Genomic DNA, 27,163 nt, shown 5'->3' on the forward strand with positions numbered 1-27,163 from the left:
CTCTAGTTTCTGTTGACTCAAAAAGGACACTAATACGTTTCATTTCCAATCGAATGAGCTCCTTTAAAACATTTTGCGGTTGCTTTGTACAGCCTATGATGTTGCATATATGTCCTTCTGAAAACCAGTATGCATATAAATATTTTTTTTAATCGAACCCCTTCCCCCAAAATGCTCCCTGAGAATTTTAACTTAATACCCTTAGCCTCATTAGTTACAGAAATCGTAGTAGTAGTATTAGTAATATACATAATATGCCTTTTGGTTAGTTGAAAATTCGCTACAACATGCCCGGAAAGTCCCCACTTCATAATATAAGTCGTTCCTGAGATTTTGATGTTACTCCTTTTTGAATGTCTAAATCGTTATTGTTCCTTTTTATTTAGTTTAACATCCACCAAACCACCCATTGAAAGCTTAACCTTAATGCTATTAGCTTAAGTAGTAGCAATATTCTAGTAGTATCAGTAGCATTAGTATAAACGTAGCATCTTTGGTTTTCTTCAATATGCCCCTCATCACATGCTGAAATTTTCAGCTTAATGCCATAAACCGTTCCTAAGACATTGCCAAAGCATCTTCTTGCTTGACAACCTGCATGCACCTAGTGTGTTTTGATTTAGTTCAACATTGTCCCTGCAATTTTCACCTTCATACCTATAGCTTTAATAGCAGCAGGGTTGCCACTGCTGGTGATTTATCACCAGATCTGGTGATTTTCATCCTCCTCGTGATTTTTCTGGTGATTTTCTTGAATCTGGTGATTACTGGTGATTTTTTTTTTTTAATTTGGTGATTTCTGGCGATTTTCATTTAATTTGGTGATGTTTTACAAAATTGGTTGACATTCCATGCATGATTAGTTTCGCTGTCTTACTGAGGTGAAATAATCAGTGACTTCCATATTCTATGCCTTGTTTTTATTGTTATTTCTAAAGAGTGGCGTTATTTTGGGCTTTTGTGTATCCTTTTAGCTTGGCAATCGGCTTTGCCATAGTTACAAATTTTAATTTATAAATACATAAATGTGTGTCCCATGTGTGATAAAAACGGATTGAGGCTTAGAAACGAAAAAAAAAATTATGAGGTAAAGAAAGCATAGTCCAACATGAACATAGATTCAGCAGCCTAGGCTAGGTCTTTTTCAAGCGACTTAACAGTCTCAAGAAACCAGGGGGCTCAGTCTCAAGGGGCTCTCGTCTAAGGAACCAGGAAAATAAGATTTATCACCGCTTGTCTGATATTTCAGCTTAGACTTGACCCACGACAATTTTTCGGAAGTAAAATCATAGGCAGCGCGCTAGCGCTGCCTAAGTAAAGAACGATGTGGGCACAATGTGTTGTTTTTTTGTTTTTTTTTTCTCCATACCCGGGCACTTCGTATCGAAAGAGTTGTCGTAGAAACTTTGAAAATTGCTCATTCGATTGGATATTGGAGTGGATGGTGGCCTTTTTAATAGTCGGAAAATTTTTATGGACAAATAGCCCCCCCCCCCACGCCCATCATTCCCCCAAACACATCCAGTTAAAATTTTTAGATATTCATGTGATTCTATATAGTTTATTTCCAGATAGAAACTATGTATTTAAGGAGGAAATACCCCTAAAGCCCTCAGGGCCAGGGTTGTAAGTTATGGCATGGGGTCATATAAGGTTTTTATAGAAAGCGTTGTCGTATAAACTTCAAAAAGGGCTCATTATATTGAAAATTGAAAGGGCTCGTGCCCTTTTTAATATTTGAAAGTGATTCGAGGGCATCTAACCCCCCCCCCCCCACGCCCATCATTCCCCCAAACACATCCAATAAAAATATGGAGATAGCCATTTTGTTCAGCGTAGTTGATTTCCTGATAGAAAATATCTGTTTGAGGAGGACACTCCCCCAAAACCCTTGGGGCAAGGGTTTTAAGTTATGCCCTGGGGTATATAAGGATTTTTTAGAAGGCGTTGTCGTAGAAACTTCAAAAAAGGCTCATTCGATTGGAAATTCAAACAGCTACTGTCCGTTTTAATAGTCGAAAGTGATTGGAGGGCAACTAGCCCCCCTCCGCGCCCCTCAGTCCCCCAACTACATCCAATAACACTTTTGTGATAGCCATTTTGTTTAGCATAGTTGATTTCCAGATAGAAAATATGTTTTTGAGGAGGACACTCCCCTACAAGCCTCGGGGCAAGGGTTTTAAGTTATGCCCTGGGGGCATATAAGGTTTTTATAGAAGGCGTTGTCATAGAAACTTCGAGAAAGGCTCATTCGATTGGAAATTCAAAGGGCTAGTGCCCTTTTTAAAAGTCAAAAGTGATTGGAGGGCAACTAGCTCCCCCCCACGCCCATCATTCCCCCAAACACATCCAATCAAAATTTTGAGATAGCCATTTTGTTCAGCGTAGTTGATTTCCAGATAGAAAACATGTTTTCGAGGAGGACACTCCCCCACAACCCTCGGGGCAAGGGTTGTAAGCTATGCCCTGGGGACATAGAAGATTTTTATAAAAGGCCTTGTCATAGAAACTTCAAAAAAGGCTCCTTCGATTGGAAATTCAAAGGGCTGGTGCCCTTTTTAATAGTTGAAAGTGATTGGATGGCAACTAACCCCCCTCTCACGCCCACCATTTCCCAAAACACATCCAATCAAAATTTTGAGATAGCCATTTTGTTCAACATGGTTTAAAGGTCTGGAAATTAGGTATTTGAGGATAACAACCCCCTCACAGCCCTCAGGACAGTTATACCCTGGGGGCATATACAGCTTTTATAGAACGCGTTGTCGTAGAAACTTCAAAAAGGGCTCATTCGATTAGAAATTGAAATGGCTTGTGCCCTTTTTAATCGTCGAAAGTGATTGTACGGCAACTAACAACCCTTCCAAGCCCACCATTTCCCCAAACACATCCAATCAAAATTTTGAGATAGCCATTTTGTTCCACACAGTTAAAGTTCAGAAAATTATACCTTTGAGCAGGACACTCCTCTCACAGTCTTTAGAGTAAGGGTTATAATTTATGCCCTGGGGGCATTTAAGTTTTTATTGAAATCTTTATCGTAGAAACTTGAAAAAGGGCTCATTCGATTAGAAATTCAAAGGTCTAGGGCCCTTTTAATAGTCGAAAGTGATTTGAGGGCAACTAGCCCCCCTCTCTCGCCCACCTTTTCCTCAAACACATCCAATCAAAATTTTTAGATAGCCATTTTGTTCAGTGTTGTGGATTTCCAGATAGAAATTATGTTTTTTGAGGAGGACACTCCCCCCCAGCCCTCAGGGCAAGGGTTGCAAGTTAATGCCCTGGGGGCATATAGGGTTTTTTCTGAACACATTGTCGTAGAAACTTCAAAAAGGGCTCATTCGATTGGAAATTGAAATGGCTAGTGCCCTTTTTAATAGTCGAAAGTGATATAAAAGGGCTATTGCCCTTTTAATAGTCGAAAGTAATTGAAGGGCAACTACCCCCCTCTCACGCCCACCATTTCCCCAAACACATCCAATCAAAATTTTGATATATCCATTTTGTTCAACGTATTCGAAAGTTCTGGAAATTAGGTCTTTTAGGATGATAGCCCTGTAAGAGCTTTCATTGGAAGGGTTGTAAGTTATGCCCTGGGGGCATATAAGGTTTATATAGAAAGTTGTTGTAGAAATTTCAAAAGGGGTCATTTGATTGGAAATTGAAATTGCTCTATTTAATAGTCGAAAGTGAGTGGAGAGTGATTAGCCCCCCTCTTACGCCCTCCATTTCCCCAAACACATTCAATCAAAGTTTAGAGATCAGAGTTTAGAGCCATTTTGCTCAACGTAGCTGAAAGTTCTGGAAATTATGTATTTAAGGATGACAAACCCCCCCAGAGTCCCCAGGGCAAAGGTTGTAAGTTATGCCCTGGGGGCATATAAGGTTTTTAATGATAAAGTTGTCATAAAAACTTCAAAAGTGGCTCATTCGATTGGAAATTGAGAGAGGTAGTACCCTTTTTAGTAGTTGAAAGTGATTGGATTGTAGCTAACCCCTCTCTCATACCAACCATTCCCCCAAATACATCCAATCAAATTTTCAGATAGTTATTTTGTTCAGTGCCGTAGAAAATTCTCGAAGTTAGGTCTGTGAGAATGACAACCCCCCCCCCAGTCCTCAGGGCGAGGGTTGGAAGTTATCCCCTTGGGACATATAAGGTTTTATTCAAAGCGTTGTCGTATAAACTTTAAAATGGCTCATTTTACTGTAAATTGAAAGGGCTAGTGCCTTTTTTTAAATTTGAAAGTGATTGGAGAAAGACTAACGCCCCTCTCAAGCACACCAGTTTTCAAGACACACCCAATAAAAATTTTGAGTTACCAATTTTGTGCAACATAGTTGAAAGTTCTGGAAATTAGGTATTAGAGGATGACAACCACCCTCACAGCCCTTAGGTAAAAGTTTTAAGTTATGCCCTGGGGGCATATAAGGTGTTTATATAAAGGGTTGTTATAGAAACCCAAAAACGCCTCATTTGATTGGAAATCGAGAGGCTTAAAGCCCTTTTTAATAGTCGAAAGTGATTGGAAGACTTGATATTTTTATAGTAAAGATCGATGTGGGTACAAAGTATTATTATGTTTTATTTTTAGACCAGGGCACTTTGTATCGAAGGAGTTGTCGTAGGAACTTCGAAAAGGGCTCATTCGATTGAAAATACAAAGGGCTAATGCCCTTTTTATTAGTTGAAAGTGATTGGAGAAAACTAATCCCCCTCCCACGCCCACCCTTCCATTTGACTTCATGTTTAAAAACTAAATGTTGCCATAAGATTAAATCAAAATGCACTGTGTTAATGCTAATTCCAAATAAGGCATCTCAGCAGTATACCAAGAACGACTGAGGGTTTTATGTTAAACTTTTGGGGCTGCTTTTGCTCTTAAGATTGAACCAAACCAAAATACGGTAGCGTTAGTGTATCCAAGCTATTAAAGAAAGTAAACAGATTTTTTTGCGAATGGTATCAAGTTTTCCATTTCAGGTCAACTAGACGAGGTATGAAACTAAATTAAAACTTCTATTTGTGTCTAGATTTTTAAGAGGGTGTATGTTGTTAAAAATTGTTGAAAATTTTTCTAAAGCATACAAATAGCAGGCCAAACTATAAATCTTCAAAAAAAAGTATCATTTTCTTTTTCTCTGAAGACTATGTCAATATAAAACGAACAGAAATTAATTAAAAAACACTTTTTCCACAAAATAAGTTTTTCAAAGAACAGTAAAGAACTCCATTAAACAAAAATTAGCAAAAATAAAATTAAATAATTTACCAAGCGTGAAAATACCACAAATCAGCATCGATAAATAAATGAAACCAGAAACGAACATAAATTACAATAAATAATCGAGTCAAACTCAAAACGAGCAGAAATTAACATGAGTAGGGCGCAAAACCCCTATGCCTTCCCAAGGCCAGAACATAATTTGCACTTTACTGAAAAAAAAAATCAGATGAATATGCATTGTCATTTTAATATACATATACTTATATTTAGTAATCAAAATCTTAATATTATTTGATTTATTAAAGTTATAAAAGTAAAGTCATTTATATTTTTTTCAGTAGATATTTTCAGTAGATATTTAGATATTTTCCCAATGAATTGCCTAAGGACAATACCTGTTTGACTAACCGTAGATCAAACATTAAGGTTCTTAAAATTGGAATTGATCCCATAGTACACTGTAATTATTTCATTAGCAAAACGAGATTAAAAAATTCAAATTCCTACAATATTCTTCCATTATTCCAAAATATTAATTATAATCTAGAAATGTTTGTGTATAAATTTCTGTGTGTGGGTTTTGTAGACAAGTAAATGTAACTCATTTCAAAGTAAAAATGTATTTAACTTCCGATTTTTTTCTCTTATAATTTCAATGTTTCATTTAAATTTCTATTGAACGGCACCATATATGGTGCCGTATATTGAACGGCACCGAACAAATTTCTATTGAACGGCACCAAATGGCACCATAGTCAAATTTAATACGATATCCAGGAAATTTCATTCACTATTGAAATCCAAACCAATTTAATTAATAAAACCTGTTTAAAGTTGAGAATTACATTTTTTCTACTGATAAGTATATAAATCTTAATAATTTTAATAATTTGTTGGACTTACATCACGAATCACAGTATCAAGAGAAAAATTGGATTTTTGATTTGACTGTTTTAAATTCCAGCAAGAAATTTAGTTAAAAATCCAAGTTTGTTTCAGGGTATGCCGGATTTAAATATTGTCAAGTCATTTTCATTAACCTTCATCTTACCATGCCATGACAACATAATCCCCAAAACACGAAAAAAACAATTGAAAGAAATGAAAAATGTAAAACTAAATTTTGTAGGGTATTTTACACCATGGGTTTTTCCTATGTTTTGGAGCATTAGTAGAACCAGGGCCGTATCCAGGGGGAGGTGTTAGGGGGTTTACCCTCCCCCTCCCCCGAAACGTTTGTCCGACTCGTAAAAAGGTAATAAAATGAATAAAAACGACTTTTTGATACGTCTTTTAATTACTTTTTTTTGTCCCCCCCCCAAAAAAAAACAATCTTTTTTAACCTCCCTTCCCCCAGAGAAAAAAATCTTGGATACGACCCTGGGTAGAATATTCCAAATTATGTTTTTCCTTCTAACTTCCTGTTCGTCATAGTTTCCCTTTGGCTACTGAACGTTGCATGTGTGGGGGGGGGGATATGGGTGGTTTTCCGTTTGGGGACTTCCCCGAGAATTCCCACTAGGTGAACTTTGGTTCAGGATGGGGGATTAGCAGTACAGCAAACACACTAATTTTAGTTAGAAGACTTATTATCTTGCTAACTTCAATGACCAGCAAAAGCACCCTGAGCCTTGATTATTCTACTTATTATCCTTTCCTTATAAATTAAAATCAACCAGATTCAAAATTTCCTTCAAAGATAGAAAGCATTTAAGGCTTCAAATCAGTTTACTGTTAAGTTAGAAAAATGTAGATTATTAATTTCCAGATTTTAATGATTCTTACTTAACTATCAGTCTAAGAAAGAACATATGTGTTAGAATTGACAAATTGCATCAAGAATTCAGCAATTCAAATATGAATCTGACCATGAAACGAAAAACGAGGAAAATATAAAACAATGACTGATTCCTAGTTTTAAATCTATGAGAATTTTAGCCTGGCAGGTGAAATTCTCTGACATTAACGGATCTGTTTAACGTCTAGAGTATGGAAAACTTCTTGACGTTATAGAAAAGCCATTTATGAAGAAGACCACATTTTGTTTCTTCTTCCATAACATCAATGCTGAAGCCGTTGTCTCATTTTTGTAACTAATTATTTCAATTACATTTGGTAAAAGTAAAGTTTCAATATTTATAAATTATTCAGTCTTAAGTGTCTACTTTAAAACTGCAATTATCTAAAGTAATCCTAAATTTAATGTTAATGATGTTGACCTTTAAAGGGTGCTGCTATTCATTAATGACTAATTACAATTATGCTAATGAAGAACCTTTTTTCAAAACATAGATATACATAGGATCTCTGGAATGAAGTTTAATGATATATTGAGGGAAAGGATCAACTAAAACTTATCCAATCTGTGATCAACTAAAACTTATCCAATTTAATTGAGCCTTTCGAAGCAAGCTTGACCTAAGTATCAACGGTTTCATGACAAAGCATTGGATTGACTCTTTGCTTTGTAATTCCACAAGAACACTCCAAATAAAAAATACAAAGAATGCAGATTCGAATTGACATTTTAGTTACTGGAACTTTTTTTTATCGGGAAATATAGCAACGCTATTGCTTGACGTTGAGTCAGCTGGAATTAGGCCTCGGTCCCAGTATTGCAGCGGGAGACTTCATTCACTGTGCTGCTAAACGACAAAATATGACTAGCAACACCAAAAACCTAATATTGGTTTTTATATTGGTTTTTATATTGGTTTTTATATTGGTTTTTATATTGGTTTTAATAAATTAATTCACCAAAATTAATTTTGGTGAATACGTAATAGAGTATTAATTTTTTATTAATTAAAGAGATTAATTTAATTTATTAATTAAAGAGAGGATAAATTTGGTAAATACGGTAATAGAAAACGCAGATTTCATAGCCTGTTGATCATAATTTGAGCCTAATATTGCTTTAGTAATATTGTTCACTAGTCTTTTTATGGTTTTTGCACTACGAGCCCCTAACGGACGGAGATATATTCCTGTTCAAGGAGAGGTGTAGAGCTATATTAAGTACGTGATGTCAGGTTATAAGACTTTTATATCTGTATTTCAGGAGTGGCTTGAGTGATCGAGTTTAAATTTCCAAAGGTATCTGTAGGGTCAAGCAGACCTTTAAATTGTGGTTGAGGGAAGGTAAAGAGGTGAGTCGATACGCCTGGATACATGTTTTTTTTAGATTTACCTCTTTACCTCGCATCAACCCCAATTTCAAGGTTTGTTTGACTCTCCAGAAACCTTTGAATATTTAAACTCGAGCACTCAAGCTGCTCCTGAAATACTGTAGATACAAAAGTCTTATAACCTGAAGTCGCATATTTGCTATAGCTCTACCAACACCTCTTTTTCAACAGAAATATATCCCTGTTCATTAAGGGATCTTAGTGCCAAAAACCATAAGAAGACTAGTGAACAATATTACTAAGGCAATATTAGGCTCATATTAAAATCAACAGGCTGCAAAGTCTCTGTTTTCTATAACCACATTCCCCAAATTATCCTCTAGTTTTTGGTGCTACTAATCATATTTTATCGTTTGATAGTTCAGTGAATGGAAGTCCTGCTCTGCAATACGGGGACCGATGTCTGATTCAAGCTGATGCAACGTCAGACAACAACGCTGCTACGTTTCCCCATTAAAAAAAAGTTCGAGCAACTAAAATGTCAATCCAAAGTCCTCCGTGGTTGTGGAGTATCTGCATTCTTTTTATTTTTTTGGAGCGCCCTTGTGGAATTATAAAGCAGAATCAATCCAGTGCTTCGTCACGAAACCGTGAATAATAACGCAGGTCAAACTTTCATCGAAAGGCTCAATTGAATTGGATTAGTTTCAGTTGATCAAAGCGTCCACTTTCCCCCAATATGTCATTAGCTTCAGTCGAAAGATACCATGAGTATTTGTGTTTTAAAATAGGTTCGTCATTAGCATGGTCATAATTAATCATTAATGAATAGTAGCACCCTTTAAATGCCAAGATTATTAACATTAAATGTAGGGTTACTTTAGATGATTGCAGTTTTGCAGTAGACACTTTAGACTGAAACAATTAATACATATCGAGACTTTACTTTTACCAAACGTTATCTCGTTTCAAACAGTTCTTAAATATCTATTTCGTTGTTTAAAATTGAAAAGCAATGTAATTTATGCAATAAAATAATGAATAGACATAAGTTCGTTTTAAGTAAAGACGAAAATAAATATTTTTGGAGAACGATGTCAACTCCCTCTATTCACTTCTTTCAGACATAATCTCAATTTATTTGAATAATCGCCACAAGACTCACCGCAATTTTCCCACGGTAGTGATGGGAGCTGAGTAAAGCAGTTGATAAGGTAAAATATTGTCCACGCAATAATTATACAGTAGTATACATCCAAGAAGAACACGATGATCATAGTTGAAAACCCAACACCTGAAAACAATTTTGATGAATTATCTATTTCCTAAAATTTCATTTATTTATTTTATATTTTAAATTTCACGACTAAAAATAAAGTTCAAGAAAAAAAATACACAAATATGACTGAGAAGACACGATTTACGATTTATTTTAAATTTAATCTTCAAAGAATCTTCACCTTTTCAGTCCCCTTTCAAGCATTAAGAGGTCACGGTAGTCCAAGCTAAAATATGACCATTCTAGAACTTGTATGTGTCGGCAAACAAGGTCAAAGTCAAAAGACTTCAGGTTTCTGACATTTGTATATAATAAGCTTGATACATATTTTTTTAAGTGGCTGCTTACGCTAGAGCGGAACTAAGGAATAATCCAGGCATATTAGTTAGTGGGATCAGCTAAAATTTTAATTTTCTGTATTCCTTGGGGCATATAAAATCTTGAATAAAATTTTCAAACAGTTCGTGGTAACGAACTGTAAGTAAGGCGCGATTCGGCTCAATAGCAACCGAAACTGTAAGAAACAGTCTTATAACAATGGATGCATCAAAAGAATCAAGTTTTGATGCTTATTGCCATCACAATGTCAACCGTCAAAAGTTACGAGCTTGAGTAAATTTTCCCAATTTTTGAAAAAAGGAGGAATAACCCCCAAAATGCCATGTGATCTTAAGGAAAATTACACCATCAGATTGAGCATATCAGAGGATCCTACTGTAGAAGCTTCAAGCTCTTATACACAAGAATGTGGAATTTTGCTTCTTTTTTTACTAGAAGCAAGATCACAGCCTCACAGGATGCTTGTTTTTTTTCCCAGGGGTCATTTTATTGAGCCAGTGATCCTGGAAGATCGGGGGTGGACTCATTAGGTCGGAAATAAGAAGTTCTAGTGCCCTTTGGAAGTGACTAAAAATATTGGAAGGCAGCTAGCCCCCCTCGCATGCTCATTTTCCCCTATGTCTCCCGATCAAAATTCTGAGATAGCTCTTTTGTCCAGCATAGTTGAAATATCTACAAACTATGTCTTTGAGGAACTTTACCCCCATACAGCCCCCGGGGAAACCACTACAACCTATGAATTTTGCCCATTGTTCATACATCGTATTGGCTATTGGAAAGCTTAAAGATATGTTTCGCTGGGAGTGGGGAGGGGGGAGGATTTTTATGGGGGGTATTACATGGGAGGATCTTTCCAGGTAGAAACTTTTCGTAGGGGAAGGGAATTTTTCATGGGGGGGGGGGGGGTGGAGCTAGATTCCTGGCATTATTTAAAAAAGGTAAGAAATTAAACAAATAAAAAAATTCTACTGGAAATAAGGATCAACATTAAAAGTTAAAACGAACAGAAATTATAACGTATATGAGGAGGGTTACCCTCTCCTCAATATCTCGTTCTTTAAGCTAAAGTTTTTCTTATAACTTAAAAAAAAAAACTTATTATTCTAATTAAACCACCGTTGTTTTGAGAAGTCATTCTTAAGTAATTGGACCAGAAAGAAAAACTTTATCGTAAGGAGCGAGGCATTGAGGAGGGAGAAACCCCCCTCATATACGTAAGATTTTCTGTTCGTTTTAAGTTTTAAAATTGCTCCTAACTTTCAGTTTAACATAGTTGTTTCCTTTTATTTAATTCGTAATGAACCAAGTATACAATAAATGTATGGCAATAACCCCAACAAAGGATTTTCTTCTTCTTATTTACAGAAATGTCAACCTAAGGAGATGTGTTGACGTATTCCCCTCAGAGAACTCCCCCGGGAAAATTCCCCACATGTGCAAAATTAAGCAGCCAAAAAGAAATTATGACAATTAAAAATAGTGAAAAAAGAGGGGATTTGGCTTTTACCTATATTCCAAAATTTTGGCAGATTGTATGGTGTACAATGCCCGACAGCATTTATTTTAACATTTTAAATCATTTTTTTTTCTTGTTTTAGAAGGTTAAGTTAACATAGCAAGGTGAAATAAAGGTTAAAGAAAATAATTTGAAAATATGAAATGAGTGACAATTGTACAAACGTTGTCCTATGATGGGAGTGGACAGAGACAATAGTCTGAAACTTAAAAGTACGAGTGATACTTTTCATGGACTTGGTCTGGTTATGGACTTGGACTTGGTCATGGACTTGGACTTGGTCTGGTAGGTCTGGGACTTGGCTAAATTGTTGAGGGGCGTATAATGAATTTTGCAGACTTGCTTACCAAGTTTAAAGAAAAAAAAACACCAGTGATATATGAGTAATTACTTTCCGGGGAATAGGTCTTGTACCAACCAGAGGCGTCACCAGGCAAAATATTTGGCAGGGGGGATGAAATTTACTATAATACTCGCAAGATACCAGAGTAGTTACTTAACAAAAAATTTTGGGGGACATTTTTATCGACTGATTTAGGTATATTTTTATTAAAATTAGTTCATTAAAAAATAAACACACATCAGGGGTCTTTCTAATGGGGGGGGGGGGAAATTACAAAATTCCACATTTTGTAGATATGAGCTTGAAGCCTCCACAATCGGGTTCTCTTATATACTGAATGCGATGGATTCCCGCCCCAATGATTTCCATTACGATCACTTGTCTTTTGGGTATGTTTCTCCCACTTTTGAATAATCATGTAAATTTTCATAAGATCATGGCGTTTGATGTGCAACAGTAAACATTGTGAATCTTAAATAATATACGATGCTTCTATTGTTGTCAAATTTCCTTTTCTTTAGAGTTTGGGCTGCTATTGGCTCAAATTGCTCCTTCAGTTTGTTGCCACGAGCTGCTTGATTCTGCACCCTATATTCTACAAAATATAGATAGAATTTCCAGCATCCCTTCTTTTCTTCATCATTTTGATTTGCCTCAATTTCCCTTTGGCTACTCAATTTTATATATTGGGGAATTTTTCAGGGGAAATGTTTTGAAATGAGGGGAATATTATTTTTGTCAATTTTAGATATTGGTGAGCGCCTCTCTCTTGAAAGCAGGCTTTTCAGCTTTTAAAATTTTAATTCTGTTAATTTTGATTTTCTCTGCTGTTGTTTTTTTCTGTCATCCCGGTGTCTATTCGCTTCTCAATTGATTTGGTAATGAACTACCTAAATTTCAACTTAAAATTATCTCTAGATGCCACTAGATGAAGGGCGGGGGGTAGCTACCGCGTGGGTTCACAAAGGGTTGATTGAGCTTTGAGCAAGAAATTTTACTAAAATAACGTTAATTCGGACTAAATTTTTAGTAAAGCAAATTTGTTTTACCTTTGCATAGTTCCGGGCAAGGCTATATCAAGCATTTTTGTTCGGCGGAGGGACTTTTTTGTTCGTGTTTTTAAAAAGCTTTATGAAACGGATCAAAAATTTGTCTGCGTGCGATTTTGATACCTTTTGACAAGTAGAAAAAAAAATTTGGGAGAAGGGATTAAATCACAGTGGACTCTCGAGATACAGCCTTGTTTCAGGGGCACTAATTCACAAATTGGTACATGTATGATATAGCCCTGACCGCCCAAGTTGTTCTTCCATTGACGCATTGTAGAACCGGTTTTTTTTCGTTAGTTTCTTTCAGCTTAGCGTGAGTATCAGACAGTGTGAAATTAGGAAACAATTATTACTTCATAGTATGCAGAATAATTGTACCTAACACATTAGGCATGAAGACCCGCTATACTTTCCCCCCATCCCCCTAATGTGCAAATATATAGCCAAAATTTGTTTCTTAAGCATTATATTTTTATCATACTTAGGTATATTTCATTAGGATTGACCGTCAAAGAAACAGGTTCTGCTTAGATGAAGAATGGAGGGTCGGGGCTAAACATGTACCCACAAATTTATCAGGCAAACAAAAATTAATTTCAATGCTACTAAATATAGAAAAATTATACAAGAAGGTATTTCTTTTAAGACAGAGGGAATTGTATTTCCGCACCGATATCTAAATGAAAAAAAAAAGTTGCAAAGAAACAAAAATATCCGTCATTGAGCCAAGGTAATGAAAGCGGTAAAGTATAAAACTATAAAACTATACATAAAACTATATAAAACTATAAAGTATATAAACTATAAAACTTGGGCTCTTTAAAATGTTGAGGATGGTATGTTTGCTAAACACAGTTTAGGGGAAGAATCTAAGGATAAATAAAGAAACTCATATTTCTGACCAGTTCAGTCCAAGAACGGTAGTGAAGGATCCATAGCCGATAATTACTGGTAAAATGGGGTTTAATCCCGATTTCAAAAGCTATATCAAAAGTTGGCTAATATTATAAGGTAAGTTTACAGAAGAAATTCATATTTTAGGGCCTCCATCTGGGACCAAAAAAAAAACAGAAAGTCTTCAAAGAAGGTGAGAAGAGGCCATAAGGGGGATTTAAAAGAAAATTGTACTTTACTGGAGTATATATAAGTTTTATTAAGTTTAGTCTTACCCTCCAAAGGTTACAAGCCTGAGAAAATTTGCCTTATTTTCGAAAAAAATGAGGAAACGCCCCCTAAAAGTAATCAAATTTAACAAAATCACACCATCAGATTCAGCGTATCAGAGAACCCTATTATAGAGGTTCCAAGCTTTGATCTTCAAAAATGTGGAATTTTGTATGTTTTTGCCAGTAGAAAGATCACGGATGCGTGTTTATTAGTTTTTTTTTGTAATTTTGTTTGTTTTTCCCCAGGGGTGATTGTCGACCTATTGGTCCTAGAATATCATGAGAGTGCTCATTCGAATGGAAATTAAAAGTTCTAGTGCCCTATTTAAGTGACCAAAAAGATTGAAGGGTAACTAGGCCCCCTCCCCCACGTAATTTCCCACAAAATCGTCTGATTGAAATTTTGATATAGACTATTCTTCTGGATATAATATGAATCCCCCCCCCCGAGCCCCAGGGGAAAGGTCTTCAAGTTATAAAAATTGTCTATTGTTTAAGCATAGTATTTGTTATTTGGAAGCATGCATACATTTTAGGGTGGGAAGACAAATTTTCTGCTTGTGTTTTTTCACAAAGGAACTTTCCACGGGAAGGGAAGTTTCCAGGGGGTGAACATGTCAAAAGAAATTATATACTGGGAGAATTTACCGGAATTCTTATACAAAATTATATTTATATTTCTTGCTTTGTCTTTTCTGTCTCAATTTTACGCGTGGAGTTGTCAAGGGTGATTGTCCTGGGTAAATTTTTACCGGGATTGAATAATCTAGAGGATATATCCGGCAAGGGTATATCTCCGTGGAGGTAGGGCTAGATTTCCTGGGATTATTTAAAAAATGATCATAAATTGAATTTAAAAAAAACAAGTTTTTTTCAAGTGAAAGTAAGGAGCAACATTAAAACTTAAAACGAAAAGAAATTATTACGTATGTGTAGGGGGTCACCTCATTCTCAACACCTCGCTCTTTACGCTAAAGTTCGAATTTTGTCCCAATTCTTTAAGAACGACTCCTGAGACACAAGGGTCGTTTAATTGGAACAATATGAAGCTTTTTTTCAAAAATACTAAAAACCTTTAGCATAAAGAGTGAGGTGTTGAGGAAGAGGCAACCCCCTTCATATGCGTAATAATTTATGTTCGTTTTAAGTTTTAATGTTGCTCCTCCCTTTCAGTTGAAAAAACTTGTTTTTTCTTATTTAATCATAAAAGGCTTCACGAGAATTTTGAATTTACTGCCTAACTCAGAGCTTTTGCTTGACTTTCGGGTGTCTTGGGTTGAACCTATAAACCGTAGTATAAAATTCCCGAAACCTATTTCACTATGTGTTGTACACGCGTATGCTGCAGCTATTTCGCTGTAGCATACGCAAAAAAGCTGAGGAGTATAAAACAATATATCTCCTCTTTTTCAGGTTGTCTCACATAGAGTTGATGATTGCCGTAATTTGAGACTAGGGTTCATTTAATCGCAAATAGTTGAGCTAATGTTCTTCTTAAGAAATCATCTTGTCATTGCCCGTTGCCCCTCCCCTCAAGTTCAACCAACATCAGATCAAAGCTTGGAGATAGTTGTTCTAATTACACTGGCTAATTAAGTAAAAAATATGTTCCCATCAGGGTCATATCCAGGATCTCATTTGAGGGGGGGGGGGACTCCCAAAAAACTTAAAAAAACACAACAAAATTTTTTATATGAATTTTGTTACATTTTTACGAGTCATACAAATATTCCAGGGGGTTTCAAACCCCTAAGCCCCGCGATACAGCCTTGGTACCCATTTGAGAAAAATAACGTGTACAACCCCAAAGGAAGGGCGCTAATATTCAAAGGTTTGGTTAAAACATACAATTTAGTAGGCCTAATATGGTCATCATCTACATCTTTCTTTGTTTTGTGTGTGTGTTTTGGAGGGGTGGAGGCTGAAACTCAAAAAAGTTCAATTTTAGTTCCTAAAAAACATATTCTTGAGAAGTCTTTGGGATTAAATGATAGTTGAAGGTCTAATTTGCCACCCATTTTCCCTTCATTTGAAAGAAGCATCTTGTTCAAGTGTAGACATTATATTGAAGTATATTACAATTCATTTATTATTTTATTCTCAATTAATTAAAAAAAAAAACTCCAAAAAATAAGTTTCTAAAATAAAAGTAAAGTTCATTTTGAAATTAAGATAAGCCTATACAAATACCTTGTAAAATTCAAACTTAAAACGGCCAGAAATTACTATTAAAGAATAAATTAAACTCAAATCGAACAGAAATTAAATAAACAATCATAGCAAAAAACAGACAACTAGTAATAATATAAATGAATAAATAGATCTTAAAGCGAGTAATGCTGAGATTGAATATGAAATCAAGCTTAAAACGAAAAAAAATTCCGATTGAAGTATAAATGAAACTTAAAGCGAACAGAAATTAAATAAACAATCAATGCAAACAAACATACTACAGATATTAATGTAAATTAGTAAAAAAATCTTAAAACGAGTGAAACTTAAATTGAATATGCAAATCAAGCTTGAAACGAACAAAAATCACTACAAACAAGAGTTTGGGTATCACCTAATTCTCTCACTGTAAAAGTCTAAAACCTGCTGCGTCATTGGCGCTTTACTGAAAACTAATTTTATGACAAATATTTTCTTTTGTACTTAATAATGAAAATACACATTAACATTATAGTAACATTTTGAACTGATGAGCTTAATATCATTATATATCAAATATTCAGTTTAATTTATTAGCTCTTTTTAAAGTTGTTCAAGACGAAAAGTTGTTCAAATGATTGGATACTGCCTCCTTCCTTAACTGTAAATAAAAACCAAAAGCCTACTGCGTCATTGGCGCTTAACAGAAAACGAATTATTTTACAAATATTTTCTTTTCCAGCTCTTACAGCATTGGAAATAAAAATAAAAGTACAGTGAAATAAACTCTTGGACTGATGGATCTTTCAATAATTAATATCATTCTACATCAAATATTCAATTTGATGTTGTTTATACTTTCCACGACTGTTCAAGACGCGTATAGTTTTTAGTAAAACGCCAATGACGAAGTAGGTTTTAGACTTTACATTGAGAGAAGGAGGCGATATCCAAACTCTTGTTTGTAGGGAATTTTCTTCGTTACGAGCTTGATGTGCATATTCAATTTAAGTTTCACACGTTTAAGATTTATTTATTAATTACACTAATATCTATAGTATGTTTGTTTGCATTGATTGTTTATTTAATTTCTGTTCGTTTTAAGTTTCATTTATACTTCAATAGGATTTTTTTTTTCGTTTGAAGCATGATTTTCATATTTAATCTCAGCATTACTCGCTTTAAGACCTATTTATTCATTTATATTATTACTAGTTATATGTTTTTTGCTATGATTGTTTATTTAATTTCTGTTCGTTTTGGGTTTCATTTATTCTTTAATAGTAATTTCTGGTCGTTTTGAGTTTGAATTTTAACAGGTACTTATATCTGCTGAGGTTAAGTTTAAAATGGCCTTTACTTTTCTCTGAAAAACTTATTTTTCGGATTTTTTTTTTTTTTTTTATTAATTTATTTTCGTTTTTGTTTGTAAAAAGTTTCAAGTTTTTAAAAATTCCTTATTTCAAAATCCAACTTTAAAAAAAATCAAATGTTCATCAAAGTATCAAAACTGGTATCAAAGTAACAAAATCAAAGTGAAAAAACGGGTTTGTGTCAACCTCAGAGTTTTATTATCTGATGTTTGAACTATTTTTAACAAAATGGCTATCTCAAAATTTTTATCGGATGGGTTTGGGGGAAAAGGGCGTGGAGGGGGGTGGGGCTAATTGAACTTTGGTCTCTTTTGACTCTTTGAACGTGAACAAGAATTTTATATTTCCAATCAAATGATCCCTCTCTGAAGTTTGTACGAGCATCCCTTCTATAAGAACCATATATATCCCCGGAGTGTAGCTTACAACGCCTGTCCCTGGGCCCTGGGGGGTCGTGTCGACCCCAATTTTTAATATCTGATGGTATAACTATTTTTAACAAAATGATCACTTCAATTTTTTATCGGATGGGTTTATCCATCCGATAAACCCAACGGCATAGAGGACAAAGGGGGTTGGTTGCCCTGTGATCTTTTTTCAATCTGAGAGCATGAATTACAACTTTTATCTTCCATCCAAATGAGCCTTATCGGAAGTTTATACGATCATCCATTTCTCAAGAACCATATACTACCCCAGAACACAGCTTACAGTGCCTGCCCGCGGGCCCTGGGGGGTTGTGTCGACATCAGAGTTTTTGTTTTGTGACCTTTGAATTATTTTGAAAAAATGGCTCTCAAAGTTCTTATCGGATGGGTTTGAGGAAAATAGGGCGTGGTGAGGGGGGCTAATTGCCCTCCGATCTCTTTTGACTCTTAAAAAGTAAACGAGAACTTTCAATTTCCAAATCATATGAGCCCTCACCGAAGTTTATACGAGCATACCTTCCATAAGAATCATATATGCCCCCAGAGCAATACTTACATCGCCTGTCCGGGGCCCTGGGGGGTTTTGTAGACACAGGAGCTTTTCTTATCTGACCTTTGAACTATTTTTAGCGAAATGGCCATACGCAAAAGAGTTTTTGCTATATGATCTTTGAATTAATTTTAACAAAATGGTTACCTTAAATTTTTTATCAGATGTATTTGGGGGAAAAGGGCTTGAGGGGGCGGGGGCTTGTTGCCCTCTGATCACTTTTGACTCTTAAAAAGGACACTAGAACTTTCGATTTCCAATCAAATGAACCCCCTTTGAAGTTTATGCGACAGCCCCTTCTATATGAAGTGCCTCTGAAGAAAAAAATAAATGGAGTGTGGGGGGAAGCTAGCTGCCCACTCGTCACTTTTGACTCTTAAAAAGTGAATTACATCTTTCAATTTCCAATAAAATGAGCCCTCTATGAAGTTTATACGAGCAACCCTTTCATAACAACCATATGTACCCCAGGGCATAACTTACAACCCCTACTTCCGGGCCCTGAGAGGCTGTGTCGACACCGTAGTTTTTTTTATTATCTGAACTTTGAACTATTTTTAACAAAAAGTTTATCTCAAAATTGTATCTGATGCATTTAGGGCATGGAAAGGAAGGGGGTGGAGGCTAGTTGCCCTCCGATTTCTTTTGACTCTTAAAAAGTGAACAAGAACTTCCAATTTCCAATCAAATGAACCCTCTCCAAAGTTTATACGAGCACCCCTTCCATAAGAACTATATATGCCCACTGAGCATTACTCATAACACCTGCCTCCGGGCCCTAGGGGGTTGCTTCGACGCAGGAAAGTTACTTATCTGACCTTTGAACTATTTTTAATGAAATGGCTATTATAAACTTTTATCGGATGGGCTTGGGGAAAAAGGGTGTGGGGGGGGGGCTAGTTGCCCTCGGATATCTTTTGAATCTTAAAAAGTGAACTTGAACTTTCAATTTCCAATCAAATGAGCCCTCTCTGAAGTTTATACAAGTATCCCTTTGATAAGAACTATATACGATCCCAGGACAACACTTATAACGCCTATCCCCCGGGCCCTGGGGAGAGAATTTGTTATCTAATTTTTGAACAATTTTCAAAAAACTGGCTATCTCAAAATTTGTAGCTGATGGTTTTGGCAAAAAAGGGTGAGGGGGGGGGGTTATTTGCCTTTAACTCTCTTGACTCTTAAAAAGTGAACTAGAACTTTCAATTTCCAATCAAATGAGCCCTCTATGAAGTTTATACGAGAATTTCTTTCATAAGAACCATACATGCCCTTAGGGCATATATCAGAACGCCTTCCCCTGGGCCCTGGAGGGTTATATTGACACTGGGGTTTGTCTTATCTGACCTTTGAACTATTTTTAACAAAATGTCTATCTCAAAATTTTCATCAGATGGGTTTGGAAAAAGAAGGCGTGGGGGGGGGAGGGGCGGCTAGCTACCCTCGTATCTCTTTTAACTATTAAAAAGTGAGCTCAAAATTTCAATTTCCAATCAAATGAGCCCTCTCTGAAGTTTATACGAGCATCCCTTTCATAAGAACCATATATGCTCCAGGGCATAAAGTGTGACGACATCTGAGTTTTTGTTATTTGACTTTTGAGCAATTTTTAACTTAATGGCTATCTCAAAATTTTTATTGGATACATTTGGGAAAAAGGGGCGTGGGGGAGGGGGCTAGTTGCCCTCCAATCTCTTTTGACTCTAAAACACTGAACTACAACTTTCAATTTCCAATCAAATGAGCCCCCTCTGAAGTTTTTTTTTATTATCCCTTCAATAAGAACCATATATTCCCCCAGGGCATAACTTACAACGCCTGCCCTCAGGCTCTGGGGGCTGTGTCGACCCCGGGGTTTTCGTTATATGGTCATTGAACTATTTAAAAAAAAGCTATCTCAAAGTTCTTATCGGATGGGTTTCAGTAAAAAAAGGCGGGGAGGGGGAGGGGGGCTAGTTACCCTCCAATCTCTTTTGACTCTTAAAAAGTGAACTAGAAATCTTAATTTCCAATCAAATGAGCCCTCTTTGAGGTTAATACGAGCATTCATTCCATAAGACCCATATATGCCCCAGGGCATAACTTACAGCGCCTGCCCCCGGACCCTTGGGGGTCGTATCAACACCGGAATTTTTGTTATATGATCTTTGAATTATTTTCAACACAATAGCTATCTCAAAATTTTTATCGGATGCATTTGGAAAAAAGGGTTGGGGGGGGGGGGGAGCTGGTTACCCTACGATATCTTTTGACACTTAAAAAGTGAACTAGAACTTTCAATTTTTAATCAAATGGGCCCTATCTGAAGTTTATACGAGCATTCCTTCCATAAGAACCATATATGCCCCCAGGGTATAACTCTTGCCCTGAAGACTTTGTAAATAACCCTTGCCCTGAAGACTGTGGGGGACTGTCCTGCTCAAACATATAATTTACAGAACTTTCCACTACGTTGAACAAAATGACTATATCAAAATTTTGATTGGATGTGTTTGGGGAAATGGCGGGCGTGAAAGGGGTGTTAGTTGCCTTCCAAAAACTTTCGACTATTAAAAAGGGAACTAGCCATTTAGATTTCCAATCGAATGAGCTCTTTCTGAAGTTTCTACGACAATGCTTTCTATAAAAACCTTTTATGCCCCCTTGGCATAACTTACAACCCTTGCTCTGAGGGCTGTGGGGGGTTGTTATCCTCAAAGACCTAATTTCCATAACTCTCAACTACGTTGAGCCAAATGTCTATATCAAAATTTAGGTTTGACGTGTTAGGGGGGAGGGTGTGCTTAATAGGGTGGTTATTTTCCCTCAAATCCCGCTTAACGATTCGAAAGGGCACTATCCCATTGTATTTCCAATCGAATGAGCCCTTTTTTAAGTTTCTAAGACAAAGCTTTCTATAAAAGCCTTATATAACCCCAGGGCATAACTTACAACCCTTGCCCTGAGGGCTGTGGGGGAGTGTCCTCCTCAAAAACATAATTTCTATACAGAAATCAACTACGCTGAACAAAATGGCTATCTCAAAATTTTGATTTGGTGTGTTTGGGGGTGTTAGTTCCACGCCTGGTGGGCGTGGAAGGGGTGTTAGTTGCCTTCCAATTATTTTTGACCCTTAAAAAGGGCACTAGAACTCTCGATTTCCAATCGAATGAGCCCCCTTTGAAGTCCCCCTCTACGACGACCCCTTCCATATGAAGTGCCTCTGGGGAAAAGAATAAACGAATGATAATAAAACATTAGAGCCGTGTGGCCTTTACTATAGGCAACGCTGTAGCGTTGCGTCTGATTTGAAAAAGTTTTGAAACTTTTATCTGTTTGAAAATATGAAAAAGTTTTTCATATCCTTGGAACAAAATATTTGAACGGGCTTCTTACAAGGCCGTATCTTGGGGGTGGTGGTGGCTAGGGGTTTGTCCCCCCCCCCCAATATTTGTCTGACTTTTAAAAACGTAGCAAAAATGGATATAAACAAATTTTTGATGCGTTTATTTGTTACACCCCCTCCTCCCCTGAAAAAAAAATCATGGATACACCCCTGGCTTCTGACATGGTCAGCTTTCTGAAAAGTCACTGAGTGTTTTCAAAATCTCTTACAGGTGCTATCTACGTGTACCAGAACTTCTACCACCGATCCAACCACAGTAGAGACAACATGATAGTATCGATAAAGGCTATAGGCTACTCTCTGTAAAAAAATAAAAATAAAAAGTGAAATACATTTAAAACCACACAAGATTCATACTTCGCCTTCGCGCACGCGCGATTCCGATGTACACATCACGAGAAGCCTATAGAAAAACCTGTTTGTTTTTTGTCCGACCACTAGCAACTAAACTAACGTTGTGACGTAGGCCTATCAAACAGTTCGGGGTAACGAACTGTAAGCAAGGAGCGACCCGGCTCAATAGTAACCGAAACTCTAAAAAACGCGATTTTGTTACCAATAGATACATCAAAAGAATCAGATTTTTATGCTGATTTCAAATATATATCAAATACATCAGTTATACCAAATACAACAAGTTTAGTTATACCCATCAAAAGTTACGCGCCTGAGAAAATTAGCCTTATTTTTAAAAAAGGGGAAAACAACCCATAAAAGTCATAGAACTTTAATAAAAATCCCACCATCAGATTCAGCGTATCAGAGAACCCTACTATAGAAGTTTCAAGCTGCATCTGCAAAAATGTGGAATTTTGTATTTTTACCAGAAGAAAGATCATGGATGCGTATTTGTTTGTTTGTTTGTTCCAGGGAGCATCGTATCGACCCAGCAGTCCTAGAATATCTTGACAGGGCTCATTCGAAAGGAAATTAAATGTTCTAGTGCCGTTTTTAAGTGACCAAAAAATTGGAGGGAAACTTGGCCCCCTCCCACGCTCATTTTTTCCCAAAGTCATCCAATCAAAATTTTGAGATAGCCATTTTGTTACGCATAGTCGAAAATCTAATTAATATGTCTTTGAGGATGACTAAATCCCCCACAGTTCCCGGGGGAAGGTCTGCAAGTTATAAACTTGGCCCATTGTTTACATATAGTATTGGTTATTGGAAACTATACAGGCGTATTAGTAGAGTGCTAACTTATACTTTGCTTGCGCCCCCGTACAAACAGTTTTTTTCTGTTAATTTTGCAGGTCATTACACTCTTTGCCAGGGAATGGCGCAATTTCAAAAGTTCAGTCTACTAGTCATCACACTTTGCCAAGAGGATTTGCGTAATTTCAAAGTTCAATGTCTTTTTTTAGTGGTAAACCAAAAACCGTTGTCTCTTTTTACCCGCCAATTATTTTTGTATATATTCAGATTTCATATTTGATTCTCAATCAGTTTTGAATAGTTTATATTTGAGATAGCATTACAGGCATTTTTTGTAAAAATAATTTACATAGAAAAATTGATAATTATAAGAAATTTTTGGTGAGTAAAAAATATTATCATTATTATATTAAAAAGAAATTGTCTTGTCATTAAGGAAGAAATTCTTTCCTTAAACTAGAACTAAGGGTACTTATCTACTTAGAAGCCTGTTGTTTTTAGGAGGTGAAAAAACCTCTAATTCTCTTATAGGTTGAAATTTACGGTGTGATTTTTTTTTTATCGAGATCAATGGGTCTTTTAGATGTTTTTTGAAAAAAGTGCTCAGCTTTCGATCGGCAATTTGGGATTAGAATAAAATGTTGATTTTTTAATGTATTAATTGTTACAAAAGCTTCCTTTTTATCAAGATCAATTAAAAAGAAATTGTCTTGTCATTAAGTTAAGGAAGAAATTCTTTCCTTACACTAGAACTAAGGGTACTTATCTACTTAGAAGCCTGTTGTTTTTAGGAGCTGAAAAAACCTCTAATTCTCTTATAGGTTGAAATTTACGGTGTGATTTTTTTTTATCGAGATCAATGGGTCTTTTAGATGTTTTTTGAAAAAAGTGCTTAGCTTTCGATCGGCAATTTGGGATTAGAATAAAATGTTGATTTTTTAATGTATTGATTGTTACAAAAGCTTCCTTTTTTATCAAGATAAATAACCTTTTTTTTAGGTGTGTTTTCTAAAATACTTCCAGGCCAGTCTGCAAAAAAAAAAAATTGTCTTGTCATTAAGTTAATGAAGAAATTATTTCATTACACTGTTTGGTTAACTCTTTTAAAAATATATTAATTGTTAAAAAAGCGTCCTTTTTTTTTATCAATATCAGTGGCTTTTTTTTTTATGTATTGTTTTTAAAAAAAATACATGCCAGTCGACATTTAAGGTGTGATTTTTTATAAATATAAATGGCCTTTTTATGGAATTTTTTTTAAAAATTGCTTAGCTTTAGATCAGTAATTTGGTATTAGAATAAAATGATGATTATTTTAATTTATTAATTTTTAAAAAAGCTTCATTTTTATTAAATTTTTATTTTTTTTTTATCGATATAAGTTTTGTTGTTTTTTTATGGATTTTTTTTTTAAATATTTCCCGACCAGTATGCATTTAATAATATCTTCCTGAAATTTTATGCGTTCAAAACCCCCCCCCCCCCCCCCATTTCCTCAAAAATAAAATTTGTTACATTTTAACCCTTTTTAATAAATAACTTCGTTATCTTTTCGTGAATTTTTTTTCAAAGTAAATGTGGATATAATAGGGGGGGGGGATTGAATTAGCCAGGCTATTAATATTTACCAATTATTAAATTTCTATTTATTTAAACATTTTATTTCAATATTATAGTTTTAATTTATTTTAAAATGAAATTCTTCTCCATATTGTTTAATAAGGAACGCAAATACTGCTTTTTAAGTTTGAATTTACAAATACAGTCACGGAAGCATGGACGTAGGAGGGGGAGGGTGGAGGGAGGGAGGAGCAGTTTATAAAAGGTCCTCCATCTCACTATCTGAACCCCTGATTTTGAAATCAAGATTTTTTTTACACGACTTTAGATGTCTAACATAAACTGAATTATTTTCAAAAACTCAAAATGCATTTTTGCTACATGCTAAATTTTTGTCTTTTTTTTTTTAAAGGAAGAAGAGAAGTGCAATAATCTCCCTTCTGAAACGAAAGCGAGATATGACGAACCTTCATTAATAAAGACCGCAAGGGCGTCTGTTATCAAATTCGCTGGAAAAGTTACACGTGATCTGGACCATCCATCGAGCACCCAACTTATAGTGACAGAGCCCTCTGACTCCCGCGTTAGCTCCATGGCAACTGGAAGGAAGTTGAAAAGAGAATGGGCTACTTTATACCATGTCTCAGCTCAGCCTACTGAGCTCGAACCCCTTCAAATTTAGCAAAGGAGTTCATATATAGAAGTCCATTCATAATTTTTTAGTATATACATAATTTTTTCTATCCCTATTTTAAAAAATAATACAACATTTTATACGGATCTTATATTTTTGTTATTTAAAAAAAAACTTAAAATTTTTTTCTAATAACTTTATTTTTATTTACTTCTCACAATTAGCAATATATATATATATATATATAAAGTTTTTATTATATGCATTTTCTATAAAAAAAAAAAAAAAAAAAAAAACTTACCTTGTAAAAACTAAAAACGAAAAATTCATTTCAGAAATGTAATTTTAAACAAAAAAAAAACGATTTGGTATTTCACGACTGGCAACTCCCCCTTAAAATGTTCTTATTGCGCTAAAACCATTTTCATTGTATCAGATCACCCCATTGCTTTGAATTGTAAATGGGTTTCCTGTGACAGGAAGAAGGTTTTAGTAATCACCAATTATGGATTTCACATACGAAGAAAATATTATTATTATGAACCAACTCAGGCAATTATTCTCTTTTTTGAAAGGTTCAAGAAAAAGAATTTGAGACTGTTCTCTTAGAACAGTGTTGTGGAGTCCGATACCCCCTCAACTCGGAAAGGGTATCAATCCTCTTACCTCGACGGAAGCTCCCGGTTCCCAAGGGTTCTCCCCGGGGGGGGGGGTTTGGGGGGGGGGGGGGGCGTCTAAAAAGGACCATCCAACATTTTAATTGTTGATATGGATGGAGAAAAAATTTCTTCTCTCTTACATGTATTTATTTAGCCCAGGTCGAAAAAATCCGTTGGCAAAAGACAGAGGAAAATACGGATTATTGAGAAAGTAACAACACCACCAACCGCCGACATATGGAGTTCGTGTCCTTTAACTGAAGCCGAGGAGCAAGTGTTCGTAATGCATACTGCGTCAGTCGAACAATGGTCAAATTTCATTGACAGTTATAATGAAGAAGCTCAAATAATCGAATTTGACCCATATTTTACATTTTTATTTAAAAAAAAAAAATTTTGGAATAAAACCATTAATTTTTTCTATCATTATCTTGTTCTAACTTACCCTTCTAAGAATAAGACTACATTTTCCCGACAAAAAAAAAATATTTTTTTTAACATGTTCAGTTGACATTATGAAAGACATAAGGCAATGTAACTTTTTTTTTCTTCTTCTTTTAATTGTTCAGGTGGTGGTGGGGACAATGACTATGAGAAATTGACAAAGTTTATTAACTATAAAAAAATGGTTATTTTACATAAAAAATAAAACTTTTTTTTCTACAGATTAAAAATAAATAACCCCCAGTGACAACCTCGACTGATGAAGCAGGTTTATTTACAGTACCAATTCTATCAACACCAGCCGAGTTCAAGGATGAACCTACACTGGTTCTAGATAATACGGAGTAGCATGAGGGATTCCTTAATGATATTTTTGGGGAAATGACCAGCCTGGATGACTTAAGCTGTGATATTGACATGCTTGAGGACCCAGAGTGGGCAAATAGTTTCATGCGTGAATATTTAGATGATGCTACAAGTAAATTTGACCCGTGTCCTTATAACGAAATTCCATCAGAGGACCATACAGGCTGGCTCGATCAATTGTCTCCAAACACCTTGGAACATGTACTAGGAGACCTCATGTCACATCCCCCCAATGTGATTGAACAGACTGGGAGTGGTGTTATTGACAATTCCCTTTCACTCTCCTCCACCCGTACACCGAAGAGTAGTAGTAATACAGCAGCGGCCCATGTTTCCGGGGACATTTTTACTCAGAACTTTACAATTAGTGAATTGACTCCTGAACTCCCTGGATCGAAACATGACCTCAA

General features: G+C 35.6%; 1 protein-coding gene across 2 annotated transcripts in view; it reads right to left on the reverse strand.

Annotated features, from left to right (window-relative positions):
* LOC148942302 (sodium- and chloride-dependent GABA transporter 1-like) overlaps positions 1 to 27,163 on the reverse strand; it is a 191,651-nt gene that overhangs the window by 129,750 nt on the left and 34,738 nt on the right. For both annotated transcript variants that reach the window (XM_089103634.1, XM_089103635.1), the window contains exon 4: positions 9,522 to 9,650. In XM_089103634.1, the coding sequence (XP_088959760.1) occupies positions 9,522 to 9,650 (129 nt within the window). The remainder of the gene's footprint in view (positions 1 to 9,521; positions 9,651 to 27,163) is intronic.

The sequence above is a fragment of the Artemia sp. Qi Xiang Cuo genome, chromosome 17, assembly GCF_049724085.1.
Source record: "Artemia sp. Qi Xiang Cuo chromosome 17, ASM4972408v1, whole genome shotgun sequence".
Classification (NCBI taxonomy): Eukaryota; Metazoa; Arthropoda; class Branchiopoda; order Anostraca; family Artemiidae; genus Artemia; species Artemia sp. Qi Xiang Cuo.